At 37.5% G+C, this 17320-nt stretch overlaps 1 protein-coding gene across 2 annotated transcripts; it reads left to right on the top strand.

The window, feature by feature from the left end:
* The first annotated feature begins 1294 nt into the window (after positions 1 to 1294).
* LOC107806716 (EH domain-containing protein 1) lies at positions 1295 to 8546 on the top strand. 2 transcript variants are annotated; one of them, XM_075219842.1, is made up of 16 exons: positions 1295 to 1698; positions 1787 to 1866; positions 4186 to 4254; positions 4346 to 4403; positions 4585 to 4640; positions 4717 to 4756; positions 4864 to 4928; positions 5364 to 5477; positions 5636 to 5738; positions 5826 to 5875; positions 6337 to 6465; positions 6574 to 6825; positions 6917 to 6996; positions 7622 to 7748; positions 7851 to 7994; positions 8157 to 8546. In XM_075219842.1, exons 1-16 carry the CDS (start codon positions 1614 to 1616, stop codon positions 8340 to 8342), a joined length of 1638 nt encoding a protein of 545 aa, XP_075075943.1. In that variant the 5' UTR covers positions 1295 to 1613; the 3' UTR covers positions 8343 to 8546. The 2 variants fall into 2 exon arrangements, with proteins under 2 accessions (XP_075075943.1, XP_075075944.1); XM_075219843.1 differs by having other exon boundaries at positions 1297 to 1698; positions 4720 to 4756.
* Positions 8547 to 17320: the final 8774 nt, after the last annotated feature.

Here is a 17320-nt window from a genome sequence, read left to right as displayed (position 1 = left end):
AATCCAATTCTGTACATACTCCTAAGTCCAAAATTCCCGTACGAATCTTTTGGAACCATCAAAACTCCAATCCGAGGTCGTCTACTCAAAAGTCAAAACTTAGTAAACTCTTACAACTTAAGCTTCCAAAATGAGACTAAGTGTCTCATTTCACTCTCAAACCTTCCCGAAGCCAAATCAATCAACTCCGCAAGTCACAAAATCACAAACACACATACGTGAAGCATTCAAATAGGAGAACGAGACTCAAATACATAAAACGACCGGCCAGATCATTACAAATAACAAGAGCAAAATAGACATTATGTAGGATAAAGAGGGAAAATGTCTATTATTCAACGTTGAAGGGAGGTGTAGGGAGGAGGTTTGATTTTTGAAGTAAAGTTGGGAGTTGTAAATAATTTTCGCCCAATGAAAATCGTAGTAGGACTAGCGTCATGTTTTAGTTAAGTGAATTATATATATATATATATATATATATATATATGAAAAAATATACATATGTTAGAATTAAACATATGTCAAAAAAAGGGACGTATATAGAGATAGTAGAGTAGCATAGGAGTAAAACAATTTTAATAAAGAACAAATAGCTGGAAACACTACATAATACGTAATGATTTTAAAGTGTCCTAAAAGAAAAGTAATATAGTAAAAACAAAGTAATTACCAAAAATAATATGAACAGAGATAATAATAAGAGCAAATGATATAACTCTTTCTTTTTCTTTTCTTGTGTCATAAGGAGAAGCAAAGGTTTCTACATTAAAGAAATTCTTGCCCCAGCTAATAAATAAAAATAGTTGGTTTTACAATTTGTATCTGATATGACATTTATACTGCAAGTTGATTTATAACACAAGATTTTTTTCTCTCTCTTGTTTGTTTTTTGGAGGGGTCGCAAGGAAAAGGAAGGACATGGTCGTAGTGAGTATTTAGGGCCGTTTGGCCATAAAAAGTTTATTTTTTTGAAAATTTTTATTTTTTTTCGGAATCAATGTTTGATCATAAAAATTTTAAATTTTCACTTGAAGTTTAATTTTGAATTTTTTCCGAATTTGAAAAACTACAAAAAGTTATTTTTCAAAATTTTTACTTCAAAGCACTCACAAAAATTCAAAATCAGCTCCAAATTGTATTCATGTCCAAACACAATTCTAATTTTTAAATATTATTTTCAATTTAATATTATATATATATATATATATATATATATATAATACGTTTTTCAGAATTTCACAATTCTTATCTCCAAGCGCCCACTTAATATAATCTTACAACTTTAAGATGCAATATATAGAAATTCTACATTGAAACATTACTTTAGTCCCATTTGGTATTTGGATTACAAGACGGGTAAGTTTTATTTTCTATGTGTCATTGTGTGTCTGGATTTAATTTAGACAAAACTTTTAAATGATATGAGTGTGTTAATATTTTTTTTTAACCTAAAAACTTAAACTCTTTCTGAAAATACAGACATGATACACTATTTATAACTAATTTATATCTTCAAAAAAGAAAAAAAGGAAAAGAAAAATAGAAACACAAAAAGCGGATCCTAAAAAGAAGGGCGCTGATATTGGAGGCTTTTTTGAAAAGCCATAGAAGAAATGGAGTTTGATACTTCTCCGATTAATCGTTGCTCCAAAGAGCATGAGAAAATCTATCAACAGTGGTTTAGCTTAGCCGATTCAGGTATTTTCCCTTTTCCTCATTTTCTATCCATGGGATCCGACTCACGAATTTTATGCTGAAAACGCGAATTTGGGGTATTTTGTATCAGATGGAGATGGACGTCTCACTGGAGGCGATGCCATTAAGTTCTTTGCCTTGTCCAATTTGCCACGCCAGGAACTCAAGCAGGTCTCTTTTCTTTCCTACTTTGGGCTGCGTGTTTCTTTTGAACTGGATTTGTCGTTCCTTTTTTATTTCCTCCCTCTCTTCCAATTTATGCAACATAGTTTAAATCATTGAAGCTTGTCATCTTAAACTTGCATGTATATAAAACATTTGAAAGTTGTGGCCGTAAATATTTCTTATCAAGGGTACAATATTAATGTATAAAGTTAATTGTTTTCAAATATAGAATAAGGAAACAATTTTACATAAACTGGAATGGATGAAGTAATTTTTAGATGACAGTGTCGAGCTAGAGTACATTGACTAATAATAGGTTACCAGTTGCTACTTTTCGACAGATATAGAGTAACTCTGCCCCAAAAGCTGAAGCAAATGGGAAAAATTAATTATGTTGCTTACTCCTTTCTGCCAAACAAATTTAGCGGGAGATAGAGAACACCAAAGTTTAGCGTGTTTTCACATTCTGTTCCATCCACCTTTCATTCTTTTGCTGGTGCAGAGAATGGCTTAGAGTGACAGTTTTTGATACTCGAGTATGGCTCATTAGTTGTAGTCCCTTCAAAGCCAGGTTTTACATGTTTAAATTCTTATAAAATTTAGACTGATGTTCTCTGGATGATTTGCCGTTACCTAATCTTCTATCCTGAATGGTCACCGTACAATAATAAGCTCGACTAAGGCCTTATTAATTGTTAATGTTCAAAGTGGAGGATAAGTTCTTAAAGTAGTGTGCTTCTAATTGATCATGTTGTAAACACCAGGATTTCTGTTCTTCTCTCTTCAGTTTAGTAACTGACTCAATCCTTGTAAAGCCTTTACCATAATTGAATGATGTCAACCAGATTACAAGCTGTCTTTTCATGATGCAACTTCTTGTTTCTGATCCTTGATGGCAGTTCACATTACGTGCTTTATTGGGGGCTAATGACACATTTATGTCTGAAAGTAGATGTGGAGTAAGTCTTTAAGCATTGTGTTGAAGTAGGTCTTAGAGCATTTTTTCTCTGATTCTTAGGTGATGTCATTGCGTGAATGTATATCTGGTATTTTTGTTCAGTTACCTTTGAGACCAAATCCAATCCACTATTCCATAGCATCGCGTCATCCAGATTTTCTGTGAATCTATAGTAGGAATCCTACACAAAGTGAAAGCCATTAGAATGCTTAAACCAACGATGTTATATTAGAGTGAGTGTATCTCTATGGTCACACATATGCACAAGATGAGCGTCTTAAAAATGCAAATATTAAAATGGATGCATAGTCATACAAGATTAAAAGATGATCACATCTAACAAAGATATAAGTAGAATGCGTAAAAGGCTGAATGAGAGAAGGTTGCATGAAATGATTTGACCATATCCTACGTAGACTTGACATGAAGCATATAGGTGCATTATGATGACTGGAGTTGATAAAATGGATGAAGTAGAGATAAAATAACATTAAAGGAAGTTATCTCAAAAGCCATACAATCTCCGAAACAGTATTGATGTAGCTAAGAGCAGAACATAACAAGAGCAAAGGATCCATATAGGCGATGTAAACTACTCAAGATTTGAACTAGTTGTTATTGTCCGCTTACGTTAGTCGACCCCAACTAGTTTGAAATTGAAGAACAATTGATTGATTGATATTTTGACTAATTGGGCTTGGGATGATGAACTTGAGCGTTGTGCTTTGACATCTGATTTTTTCAAAGTGGTGAACCTCTTGCAGTAGACGGTGGAAAGTATTTGTGTGAATTTCATCTTTACAACTAATAAGAGTAACTCCGATCTGAAAGGCGAATGGAGGATGAAACACGTGGATAAGCTGGTCCTGTTAAGTGGGTAATTCTGATTATTGGACCTTCGCTAATCATTTGCAATTCATGTTAACATTTCGCGATGAATAGTGAACAGAACTGACCAGTGAAAAAAAAAACAGAACTGACCAGTGGATAAAGTGTGTATAATTTGGCAAGCACAGTGATAAGTGGAACTAAATTTGGATGGTGACAAGCCCAAAAGAATTGGATGGCAAAGTAAACCCTCCTATGCCAACAAAACAAACAGATGCTTGCTCTTTTTATTACTTTTAGAGTGTTATGTGGATTATGCCAAATATCCACGGACTATTTGCAGTAGCATTGTATTTTTGTCCACCCCGTGCTACTAAGTTTTATCACGTGTCAGTTTCCACCTAGTACTACTATGATTATGCATTTAATAGCTATTACCAAAATCAGATTTATCCATTCTTTTGTGCCAGTTTTGGTAATTCTTGTGTAATAGCTATTTTTGTTTCAATAAATTATTTTTCTTTTCTTCTTTTCCTAAGGTGTGGGCGATTGCAGATTCCAAACGGCAAGGCTTTCTTGGTTTTAGAGAGTTTATTACTTCAATGCAGGTACCAGTTTATTATGGAGTCGCATTTCAACTTGGTATTTACTTTTAATCCAGCGAAGACTCAGATTCCTTATTTTTTTTTTTAAATATAGTTGGTCTCTTTGGCTCAAGCTGGCCATCCAGTAACCGGTGATCTCTTAAATGCTGAAGGTAACTAGCATACTTTATAAACTTTTTGATTCAAAACTTTAAGCTAGCAACGCCAGTAGTCTCCACAATGCGGTCTCTGGCAAACTAGTTGATCCATTTCAATGCCCTGTATTCACTTTCTTTTGCTGTAGCATTGTGTCATATCCTAATCTTACAATTAGAACAATTTTAATCATGGCAGTTAACTTTGAAAATTTGCAACCCCCTACCTTGGAAGGTCTTGATGTACTTCAAGCTGTAAGTATGTTAGATTTACTTTTTGCATTAGTTTTCATTAATTGTGGGGCTGTTGACTTATATTTTTATAATACAGAAGAAAAAGCGCACGCCTAAAAGTGAACCTGAACAGAATGGTAATTTTACTTATCATATTCTTATATCTTTGTTCTTAGTAATTCTTGGGAAATTGAGAAGGGAGTTAGATAGATCTCCGAGTCTAACTGATTGGATTACAAAGCAGGCAATCCTACAGCGCAATCTTCCGTTACAGCTAATTGGTTTTCATCATCAACATCTGTAAAGAAGGTGAGAGACTTCATGCAACTTGGAATACCTGCCACTTGCTCTCTCCATCCCAAATTATATGACAGATTTACGACAGATATTCTTATAGGGAGCTCTTAAAATGATTGACACACTTCTTATGTAATACTTCTTTATATAACTTTCACAACTTACTCATATAAATTCATTTAGCTATCTCAAATTTAAATCATATCAAATATTCTCCCTTCAAGTCAATTTGTTAATAAGCATCTTTTGTCCTTTCCCATTAATGAGATAGTTGTTTTGATGTTGTGAACTAATTGTTGAAATGTACTTTCCTTACCTTATCAAAAGAGAAAATGTACTTTTCTTTAACTCCCCCTAATACATCCTATAGCACATCATTGCGTGTTTATTGCTAAATTTTCTATGTTTGCTCTTCAATGAGGCCTGGTTCTTTTTATCAACCCTCAGGTCTCTTTAACCTCTGTCACATCCATAATCGATGGACTGAAGAAGTTATACATCCAAAAACTAAAGCCACTGGAAGTCGCATATCGCTTTAATGATTTCGTCTCTCCATTCTTGGTAGGTGATTTATTTCATAATTGTTGTGCTTATTTTCATGAAAAAGAAGCTTCTCGCTTATATGTCTTCCATTCAACTATGGTTTTCTTTGTACTGATTTATGGAAAAGCGGCACAGAAACCACTGACTGCTTTCCTTAATGTGCTGTGTGTTGGTAGACAAATAGTGATTTTGATGCCAAACCAATGGTTATGCTTTTGGGTCAATACTCAACCGGAAAAACAACATTCATTAAGCATTTACTTAGAACTAGCTATCCAGGTTAGCTAAACTCTTTATTCTTGTGTATATGCTCTTCTTTGTGCATTCATAGCTTTGTGTTGATACTTTGCTCCTTGTTGTCTATAGGTGCTCATATCGGGCCTGAGCCTACCACAGACAGATTTGTGGTTGTCATGGTATTTTCATTTAACTTTATTAGACAGATTTGTCGTTTTCATGGTATTTCACTTATCTTTTGTTCTGCTCACCATTGTGGTCACTTATTTAATGTCCTTTTTGGATTATGTTGCTGAACAAAAAGAGAACTTACGCTTTCTCCCTGAGTTGAATGCCTTTCTTTCTATCTGAAATTGTGCCAAAAATAGTGTGCACTAACTTGACAAAGATGGCTTTTCAATTTATTATGTTTATCTTATTGCGGATATATCTTTTAACCTTTCTGTCCTAGCACATATTTCTATTTATCATATCAATGAGAATATTTTGCCACAGTTTTTCTAGTTATAAACCAAGACATTTAGTTGGAAAGGAGAAGGCTATACCAATGCCATGCATGTTTGTTAATGGCTTTCTCAAATATGATTGTTATGGTAAATCTTTTGTAGGATTGGTGATCGGGTTTGACTGTATTATGCAGAATGGGCCTGATGAAAGGAGTATTCCGGGGAACACAATTGCTGTTCAGGCAGATATGCCATTTAGCGGTCTGACAACTTTTGGAACTGCTTTTTTGTCAAAATTTGAGTGTTCTCAAATGCCTCATCCTGTGAGTTATGCTTCTTCTTCATCTCATAGATAAAATGATCAGAGCTTTCACAAAAATTCATGAAACTCTGGACATTTTTTCCCAACTTTTCCCTCTTTATTATGTTAGCTGTTGGAGCACATCACGTTTGTGGATACTCCTGGAGTTCTATCTGGCGAAAAGCAACGAACACAAAGGAGCTATGATTTTACCGGTGTGACATCTTGGTTTGCTTCCAAGTGTGATCTCATTCTTCTTTTGTTTGATCCCCACAAACTTGATATAAGTGATGAATTCAAACGTGTGATTGCGTCTCTTCGAGGCCATGATGATAAGATACGAGTGGTTTTGAACAAGGCTGACCAAGTTGATACTCAACAAGTAAGGCAGGAAATTATTTTGGTTACTTTATGATTTCCACCTGTTTCTGAACTTCACTAGAATTTGATTTAATTGTTGGTGTCAACTGCAGCTTATGAGGGTTTATGGAGCATTGATGTGGTCACTAGGGAAGGTTCTAAATACCCCTGAAGTTTCGCGTGTCTACATAGGGTATAATCTTCTTCTTCTTCTTCTTCTTTTTTTTTTTTTTTTTTTGGCAATTAGTTCAGGTGCTCTGCCCAACAAAATGTTATTAAGTTGCACGAACTAATAAATATTTTGGGAATTCAAATATCCCTTATTTGCTGGATGCCGTTACCATGTGTCAAAGCTGCATCTTATATGTTATATCAGACTATTGCTAGTGGACATCAGATCTTGATCACCTAGCCCCAACAGAACTAGAGTGCGTTTATAGCTTTTCACCTTTGACAACACTACCTCCGCCTCCAACCAGTATGTTGGGGTTCGAGTCACTAGGGAGCAAAGTGCATAGAACCTGATCGGCTCCTGTACAGGGTGCCTTTTTTTGGGTGGTGGAGGGGTGGGGGGCAAAAAAGAATCCACCTCATGCTTTATGTATACTCAGCCTATCGTATCTGTTTTTCTCTCATGCTTGAGGCGTAGGTATTACATGCATGCTCTGGAATCAGATATCTAATATGGATGTCCATTTCCTATGTTGTTTGTATATATGCAAAATGTTGAGTCTTCTACGGTGTAGCCTTTTAGATATCGACAATTACAAACTTTTTTTTGGAGTTACACAAAAATGTGGGTGTTTTGGCTTCTACAGATCATTCAATGACAAACCAATAAATGAGGCTGCTACAGGGCCAGTTGGAAAAGAACTTTTTGAAAAGGAGCAAGATGATCTTCTTACAGATTTGAAAAACATACCAAAGAAGGCTTGTGATCGTCGTGTAAGTTCACAGTTTTCATTATGGAGTCATATTTTACTGCTCATATATTGTGCATCCAATTTGCTTGAAATGAGGATAACAAACAGGTTATATTTTGTGCAGATAAATGAGTTTGTAAAACGTGCTAGAGCTGCCAAGATACATTCTTATATTATCAGTCACCTGAAAAAGGAGATGCCTGCAATGATAGGCAAAGCCAAGATGCAGCAAAAACTAATTGATAACTTGGAAGATCAATTTGTAAAGGTCTCTGTCTCACGCTCTCTTTCTCTGTTGTGTGTCTCAAATCTACATACATATGTGCTCAGCATGCATGCGTGCTGAGCACCAACAAGCAATTTCAGTCTTCTGACATGATCATTTATGGAGCTTTAGTATTGTGTACTAATATTGAACTCATCAAAACAGGTTCAAAAGGAACACCATCTGCCACCTGGGGATTTTCCTAATGTCGAACACTTCAGGGAAGTTCTGAGTGGTTATAACATCGATAAGTTTGAGAAGTTGAAGCCCAAATTGATACAATCCGTTGATGACATGCTTGGTTATGACATCCCAGAACTTCTCAAGAATTTCAGAAACCCTTATGATTGATGAGGCCCAGAGCTGATATAGTATAGAGTCGTTTCTCACATTCGTGATGTTTATCATAGTGTATCTTGTATTCTTATTCTTATTTTTACTCCCACATTGAGACTTGGGCTTAATAGCGAATATGAAGCGATACTTTCATTTGGCAATTATAGTGGCTTGTAAATATGCATTAAGAATTCTTTATTTTTTGTGTTTGTATGTGTATTAATTTTTTTCCTTTATTTTTCTCGTTGGTTTCTTAGTTATTCTTTTCACGAAATGTCATTGACCAGGTTTCGTGCCATGTCTTAGCGACCTGCTACGTTTGTCAATTTTTGTTGGCATTCAGCTGGGTAACGTGAAGATGTTAGAAACAGAAGATGCCCGAGTTGCCAAGTAGTTGTTGTCACACCTCCTTTTTACACACCCGAAGGTATATACGAGAATTTTTTCAATTTAAGTGACATTATTCGAAATGGGATTAATTATTCAATTCAGAGTCGCCACTTGGGATAGTTTATTTGGTGTCCCAAGTCAACGATTTATTTTAAATCCCAAATCGAGGAAATTTCGACTTTCCTTTAGAAGTCTGCGAACCAGAAATTCTGAATAAGAAATTCTGTTAACCCGAGGGAAGGTGTTAGGCACCCCCGGATTCCGTGGTTCTAACACGGTCGCTTAAACTATTATAATTGGTCTATTATCTGATTTATTACATGTTTTAGCCTATGGTACATTTTTAACTTATTAGCCGCTTTTAATTAGTTTTAGGAAGATTCAACGTTATCTAAAACATGTCTTGAACCACGCCACATGAAATGCACCCACGGTCCACAACACATTTTATTTAACGTTGTTGAGATTTGGATTTGGGTCACATGAAATGCACACCTGAGTTTAAGGAAATTAATTTAAATAGCGCGCCTAAAGCAACTACGCACTTTCAAGTTTGCGAGGGCCATGGAAAATTCAACTAAATGGAACGCCTCGATTTCTAAGGATTAAATTAAATGAGGGCCATGATTTTTGAGATTTTATTTGGCATGGCGCGCCACGATTATTCTAAAAGGATTGTATTCAATTTAAAGCAAACTATAAATGTTCATGATTATTGCAAGGCCATGGATTATAGTAGCTCTCTACTCTCTCGGGGTAAGGGTAAGGTCTACGTACTCACTATCCTCTCCAGATCCTGCTTGTGGAATTATACGGGGTTGTTATTGTTGTTGTTGTTTCCTTAAAGCACTGCTTATCTCTACACGATCCAAAGTTTTTCCAACACTTCAAGTCTTTAACAAAAATTCTTTGAGCACAACCTTTCCACTCAAGGATTTTCAACATAGAACGTTATACACTTATATAGATAAATTGATTTCTTGTTCTTATCAGACAATAAGCTCCACGCTTCTTAAACATGCTTAAAAGCTCCTTCAATCCCAAATGACTTATTCTTATCAGGATGAAGTATGAGAGCTAATTTCCTATATTGTTTCCTTATCGCCTCATCATCAGTTTTCGGACTAACACCAACAAAACATTAACTCTCACCCTAATATGGTGCAGAAACTAAATAGAACAATTACATTGGGGCAGTAAGTAGTAGTCAGTGAATGGAGAAACTTTAAGCCCAGTTTTTTAACCAATTTGTTGTAACAACAACGAATAGCTCCATAATCTTTTATAGTTATAGAAACACATTGAATTAACTTCATAACTATTGGTTGAGCATATAATGCCAAACAACATGTCATATAAACAATATTCCCAAACAACAGGTCATACAAACGCTCAACGAATTATTTCAAAGCTTAACTCATTGTGACAAACAATTAGCCGTCAACAATTAATTACATCATTTTTGGACTGAAATCCATACCTCAATCAGCAGTAATACATCGCGAAATTAGCCCGATTAAAAGCAAAGAAAGGAGCAGGGAGCTCAACGATGAGACAAACAGCAGCAGCAACGAAATTGACCAAATAAGGTCTGAAATAAGAGTGAACTCCAACAACGGGAATAGCGACAAGGTCGTTCAATTCGACTCCATTTTTTTTGGAACAGAATCCGAAATTGGGAAGCCCGGGAATGAGAATTTTTTTTATTCTTTTTTTTTTTTTTTGTTTTCTGATTTTGAAATAGAAACAGAACTGGAGCGAAGAACTGAACTCAAACTTTTCTACTTTTTCTCAATTTTTTTTGTATCTTTGTTCTAGGAATTGAAAGAAAATTCTGAAATTAATCCGAAACTTAACAAAAAAAAAAGAACCAAACAAAAATCTTTTCCCCCTTTTCTCGAATTTCAGTCCCAAAATCTCATGTTCCCGTCACTCCCAAAAATTCCTCTGTTCTCTTACTTTCGGATCTAAGATTCACAGGGTTCGAACTCAAGATTTTGTTTTATCTCTTGGGAAAGGGTTAGAATCCGTGTGAAATTGATAGCGCGACGGAGTGTGTGGGAAATGAAGATGATTTTGAGAAGAAGAAGGAACAAATGGAAATGGAGAAGAAGAAAAAGGGCTGGATGCGCCGTTTCTCTCTATTTCTAAGGGGTCTGCCCCATCTCCTCTTCTGATCTTCTTTTTTTTCTAAGTCTTAGCTTTTATTAGGTTTTAATTAAAAGGGTCTTGGGTCAAACCGGGTCGGGTCATGAGTGGTTTGGGCTTGGGTCAAGGGGAGTTTTGGATTAGATCTGGGTTGGGTAAGAATTGACCCAATTTCACAAGGCAAACCTTTTTCCAATTCTTTCTTTTATTTTTTCTAATTTTTCCTTTTTTTTAATTAAAATCCTACAAATTAAAAATCCTAAATTATCCAAAAGTGTGAAATTAAACTAATTAGCTAATTATAAGAAATTATAAAAGCTACTTGATCTTAAATTAAAAGAGAAAAATTAATAAGCTAAAAATTAAAAGACAAAAATGTTAAAATGAGCTATTTTTGTGATTTTCGAATTTCTATAAAACAAATAATTACTGGTTAATTCTAAAAATGTAAAAACAAATCCTAAATGTAATGCATAATATTTTTGATATTTTTTCATGATTAAGATAAAAATTAAACATGCACAAAATGCAAACAATTAAATAAAAATCTTACAAAATCCTATAAAATGACAAATAATTGAAAAAATCTATTTTCTTTGATTTTATAGGAGCATTTCGTATAGGGCAAAAATCACGTGCTTCCAGCTGCCCCTCTTTGCTCGGAAACATGAAGAGTTTTCAGGCAAAGATAAAGTGAGCAATATGAGGGATTTTTGCCCGTTTGAAACTCCATGAGAAGCATTTTTGAAAAGAGCCTGACCGAACCCTGCTTCAGATGTTGCCTACATATCCTTGGCTATAAAGGAATCAGGTCAGTGTAATTCTGGAAGTTTTGGTAGCTGGAACTATCGGAAACTGTGATTTCACTACTTTTGCTGTTGTTTCTGCTTGCTGAGCTCCTTATTACACCAAAATGGAAAATAAAAGCTAAGCTAGCTAAACCTATAACTACGAGTTACAAGATTCCTATCTATAAATCTCTTGAAGCTTGATCTCGAGTCTTGGCTGGTTCTTGCTGCAGACTCCGATTTGAATCTTGATGCTCGTCAGTTGTAACCGCTGGTTCATTCTTCAGCTTTGGATCAAGGCGGGACACGCGAAGCTTGTGACTTCGATCATATCTTGAGCAGTCCGCTTCTTTCTCCGCTTCAGCACTTTGGATTCACTACTTTTGTTCTTTTTCTTCTTTTCTTTATTCTGGATTGAGACTAATTCTTTTGATCATCTGAATCTTGTGCCTCGAGGTCAAACCTGCTGAGACACCAAAACAAACAATTGAACAAAATTTTTCTGCCCCACTTTTCACTAGGAAAATTTCGTGAGTTATTTGTAACTAAAATCTAAACCTTTTTTTTAAAGCGATAAAATAAGGATTGTGCGTCTTTAGGAGGAAAGATTAGGGAATGGAGCCCTATATCTAAAATTCTCAACTAGGGAATGGAGGCCCTATGTTGGCAAGAAAGGCGACTAGGGAATGGAGGCATGGAGGCCCTATGTTGGCAAGAAAGGCGACTAGGGAATGAAGGCCCTATGTCTAAAATCTCAACTCATGGATTGGAGCCCTAATATTGGCAAAGAAAAGGCGACTAGGGAATGGAGGCCCTATGTCTAAAAAATCTCTACTCAGGGATTGGAGCCCTAATGTTGGCAAAAGAATGCGACTAGGGAATGGAGGCTCTATGTCTAAAAATCTCAACTCAGGAATTGGAGCCCTAATGTTGGCAAAAGGCGACTAGGGAATGGAGGCCCTATGTCTAAAAATCTCAACTCAGGGATTGGAGCCCTAATGTTGGCAAAAGGCGACTAGGGAATGGAGACCCTATATCTAAAAAATCTCAACTCAGGGATTGGAGCCCTAATGTTGGCAAAAGGCGACTAGGGAATGAAGGCCCTATGTCTAAAAAGTTCAACTCAGGGATTAGAGCCCTAATGTTGGCAAAAGGCGACTAGGGAATGAAGGCCCTATGTCTAAAAATCTCAACTTAGGGATTGGAGCCCTAATGTTGGCAATAAAGACGACTAGGGAATGGAGGCCCTATGTCTAAAATCTCAACTTAGGGATTGGAGCCCTAACGTTGGCAAAAGGCGACTAGGGGATGGAGGCCCTATGTCTAAAAAATCTCAACTTAGGGATTGAAGCCCTAATGTTGGAAAAAGGCGACTAGGGGATGGAGGCCCTATGTCTAAAAAATCTCAACTTAGGGATTGGAGCCCTAATGTTAGCAAAAGGCGACTAGGGAATGGAGGCCCTATGTCTAAAAAATCTCAACTCAGGGATTGGAGCCCTAATGCTGGCAATAAAGACGACTAGGGAATGGAGGCCCTATGTCTAAAATCTCAACTCAGGGATTGGAGCCCTAATGTTGGCAAAATGCGACTAGGGAACGGAGGCCCTATGTCTAAAAATCTCAACTCAGGGATTGGAGCCCTAATGTTGGCAAAATGCGACTAGGGAACGGAGGCCCTATGTCTAAAAATCTCAAATCAGGGATTGGAGCCCTAATGTTGGCAAAATGCGACTAGGGAACGAAGGCCCTATGTCTAAAATCTCAACTCAGGGATTGGAGCCCTAATGTTGGCAAAAAGGTAAAAGATTGATTTTGGGGCTTCTAAACTACCTTTTTTTTATTTTCTTCTTATCTATTTTCTTTCAATTCATTTTTAGTAAAAAAATGCAGGAAAGAATTTGGAGGAGACTTCCCTTTTGGGTTGATTATTGTTGCTAAGCTATTTCTAGCGCTTGCACATTTCTTTTTCCATTTTGGTTACACCTGCTTCTTGCACTGTTGCTTTGGATTTCACCTGTTTCAATTTTCAAACAAAGAACAATTGTTAGTTTGAAACGGTGGTCGGTTTTGTGGCCTTCATTGTTTTTGATCACTTGATCTCGGCCCAACTCTTTTGGCAAGAACCTCTGCCGCTTGCTGGCTTTTCTTAAAGATTGGTCTCTCTCCTAAAACCGAGGAACTCAATTTTTCAAAATTTATCATGACGGCTCACCCGTATAGGGCTTTGGCCCTTTTATTTTAATCTGCTTCTAGGGGCTTTTGACTTTGGATTTCTTTTCATTTTCAATAACTCTGATTTCAGAGCATCGACTATCATGGCCAGTTGGGATCGACTTGATGCACCCACTGAGGCTGGGTACTTTTCTTTGGACTAGGCTTTTATTAAACAAAACCATGTAAAACCAATCTTGCCACCTTTTCTTTGTATTAGTTTCGGACCAGAGTTAGACCAAAAGGGATTCAAGGAAAAGTAAAGAAAGGACAAGAAAAAATGAATTTAAGGAGAAACGTCCCTTTTGGGGGAAAGAAGGACTTATCTGGGGTGCATGCAGACTTCAATAGACATGACATGCTTCTTGGACTGGATACCCGATATGCACAACTATCCAACTCATTGTGAACCACATCTCCAAATTGAGAAACCTGGTCAGGACTCTTTCAGTGGTGGGGGTGTCTTCTTTTCGATCGACGGCGCCCTTTGCGGGTTTTCGCCAATCGACCTCTCTCATCTCTCTTCTCACCGTCACCTGATAGTACTCTTTACGAGTTTTCACTAACTAGGCTCTCTCATTTTCAATTTTTCTGCTCACCGTCGCCTTATGGTGCCTGTGTGGGTTTTCACCAATAAGACTCTCTCATTTTTATTGCATCGGATCCAAGTAGCTGTATTCTCTGATCCTTGAACATTCTCACCGATTGATCGGAAGGACTTGAAAGGATTTGGGTAAAAATGATTTGGATCGAATTACAACTTTGGAACCATTCAAGCACGATTATCGCAGGACCATTACAACATCTGCCCCAGTTTCACTTTTGAGGGAATTTGGATTTTTATTTTGGTGTGACTGAACCCCATAGAGAGGCTGCCTACGTATCCTTTCGGAATCAAGTCGAACGTAGTTCAGGAAAATATCTTTTTTTTTCATTTCTTTTTTTTTCCAATAACACTTTCAAGTTCCAAATAGGGCAATCAAAGAAGAGTAACCGGCACAAATGGGTTTGCAAAGGGTAAATAGTGTTTGGGTAGCGAGAATAAAAGCCTTCGTCCTCCCAATCGGACAATGTTGTTGTTACAGAAAGACTAAACATAGTACCTTTTGACTGCATCCGCATTTACAGCTGCTTCAGGATCATTTCCTTCTATATCGCCCAGATACAATGCTCCTCTCGGCAATATCTTTCTGATGACGTATGGGCCCTTCCAATTAGGAGCGAATTTTCCTTTTGCTTCCTGGTGATGGGGAAGAATACACCTTAAAACGAGTTGCCCCACTTCAAAACTTCTAGGCCGCACTTTCTTGTTATAGGCATGAGCCATTCTTTGTTGGTACAACTGCCCGTGGCAGACCGCAGCCATTCGCTTTTCATCGATTAAGGTTAATTGTTCCAGATGGGTTTTAACCCACTCACTGTCTTCAATTTCGGCTTCAACAATGATTCGAAGAGAGGAGATTTCAACCTCGGCGGGTATTACGGCTTCCGTGCCATAAACCAAAAGATACGGGGTGGCTCCAATTGATGTGCGCATAGTAGTGCGATATCCCAACAATGCAAATGACAACTTTTCATGCCACTGCCTAGAACTTTGAATCATCTTTCTCAAAATCGTTTTGATGTTTTTGTTTGCTGCTTCAACGGTACCATTGCCTTTAGGCCGATAAGGAGTAGAGTTCCGGTGCATTATCTTGAATTGCTCACATATCTCCCCCATCAAATGACTATTCAAGTTTGCAGCATTGTTGTGATAATAGTTGCAGGAATGCCAAAACGGCAGATAAGATTGGAGTGCACGAAATCTACCACAACTTTCTTGGTAACAGACTTGAGAGTGATTGCTTCAACCCATTTTGTAAAGTAGTCAATAGCAACTAGTATGAATCTGTGTCCATTTGAGGCTTTTGGCTCGATTGGCCCAATGACGTCCATGCCCCAGGCAACAAATGGCCAAGGTGCAGACACGGGATGCAGTTCTGTGGGAGGTGCATGAATCAAATCACCGTGCACCTGACACTGATGAAACTTCCGAACGAAACTAAAATAGTCCTTTTCCATGGGCATCCAATAATAACCCGCTCGAAGGATTTTCTTTGCTAAAACATACCTATTCATGTGGGGCCCGCATACTCCCGCGTGTACCTCATGCATAATTCTTCCAGCCTCGTCTGCGTCAACATATCTTAACAAATTGAGGTCCGGAGTTCTCTTATACAAGAAATCCCCACTCAAAAAGAAACCACTCGCGTGCCGTCTAATGGTTCTCTTTTGGTCTCCACTGGCTTGCTCGGGGTATTCTTGTGTTTTCAAAAACTTTTTGATGTCATGGTACCATGGTTGGGTATTTGGTGCTGCTTCAATTGTATTACAATAACCATGACTTTACCGGATTTGAATTTCCAAGGGATCTATGTGAGCATTGCCTGGATACGGCAGCATTGAGGCCAAAGTAGCAAGTGCGTCGGCTAATTTGTTGTGACAACGAGGAATGTACCTGAACTCTATTGACTTGAATCGCTTGCTGAGGTCTTCCACATGCTTCTTGTAAGGGATAAGCTTAACATCTCGGGTTTCCCATTCTCCTTGGGCTTGCCGGATAATCAGATCTGAGTCTCCCATGATCAACAACTCTTCGACATTTTGGTCGATTGCCATGTTTATACCCATAATGCAAGCTTCATACTCGGCGGTGTTGTTTGTACAGAAGAACCGAAGCCGAGCTGTGGCTGGATAGTGCTGACCAGTGGGTGAGATCAAAATTGCCCCAATTCCAACACCTTTTGCATTTACCGCCTCATCAAAGAACATTTTCCAAGCATGAGTGTCTTCAGATATTGCCTCAACTGAATTTACTTCTTCATCTGGGAAGTAAGTTCTCAAAGATTGGTACTCATCATAAATCGGGTTCTTAGCCAAATGATCCGCTAATGCCTGGGCTTTTATTGCCGTGCGAGTGACATAGACTATGTCAAACTCCGTGAGCAAGATCTGCCACTTTGCTAATCTCCCAGTGGGCATTGGTTTCTGAAATATGTACTTTAAAGGATCCAACCTGGTTATGAGGTAGGTGGTGTAAGCTTGCAAATAATGCCTCAGCTTCTGAGCGACCCATGTCAAAGCACAACAAGTTCTTTCTAATAAAATGTACTTGGCTTCATAACTAGTAAACTTCTTGCTCAGATAGTAAATGGCATGCTCCTTCTTTCCGGTCACGTCATGTTGCCCGAGGACACAGCCAAAAGAATTTTCCAAGACGGTCAGGTACAAGAACAGAGGCCTCCCTGGCTCAAGTGGGACCAAGACTGGCGGATTTGACAGATATTCCTTGATTTTCAAAAGCTTCTTGACATTCAACTGTCCATTTGATTGACGCATCTTTCTTTAACAACTTAAATATGGGTTCACACGTGGAGGTCAACTGAGCAATGAAACGACTGATGTAATTCAATCTTC

This window comes from Nicotiana tabacum, chromosome 8, assembly GCF_000715075.1.
Source record: "Nicotiana tabacum cultivar K326 chromosome 8, ASM71507v2, whole genome shotgun sequence".
Classification (NCBI taxonomy): Eukaryota; Viridiplantae; Streptophyta; class Magnoliopsida; order Solanales; family Solanaceae; genus Nicotiana; species Nicotiana tabacum.
The sequence above is the reverse complement of the archived record's forward strand: the minus strand, read 5'-3'. Positions and strand labels throughout refer to the sequence as shown.

What these genes read in the sequence shown, in the direction of transcription:
- LOC107806716 (XM_075219842.1), top strand. Translation starts at nt 1,614, where the DNA reads ATGGAGTTTGATACTTCTCCGATTAATCGTTGCTCCAAAGAGCATGAG. An exon ending in AAGTGAACCTGAACAGAATG is followed by an intron (nt 4,757 to 4,863) that starts GTAATTTTACTT and finishes ATTACAAAGCAG; the next exon opens with GCAATCCTACAGCGCAATCT. An exon ending in ACTTAGAACTAGCTATCCAG is followed by an intron (nt 5,739 to 5,825) that starts GTTAGCTAAACT and finishes TGTTGTCTATAG; the next exon opens with GTGCTCATATCGGGCCTGAG.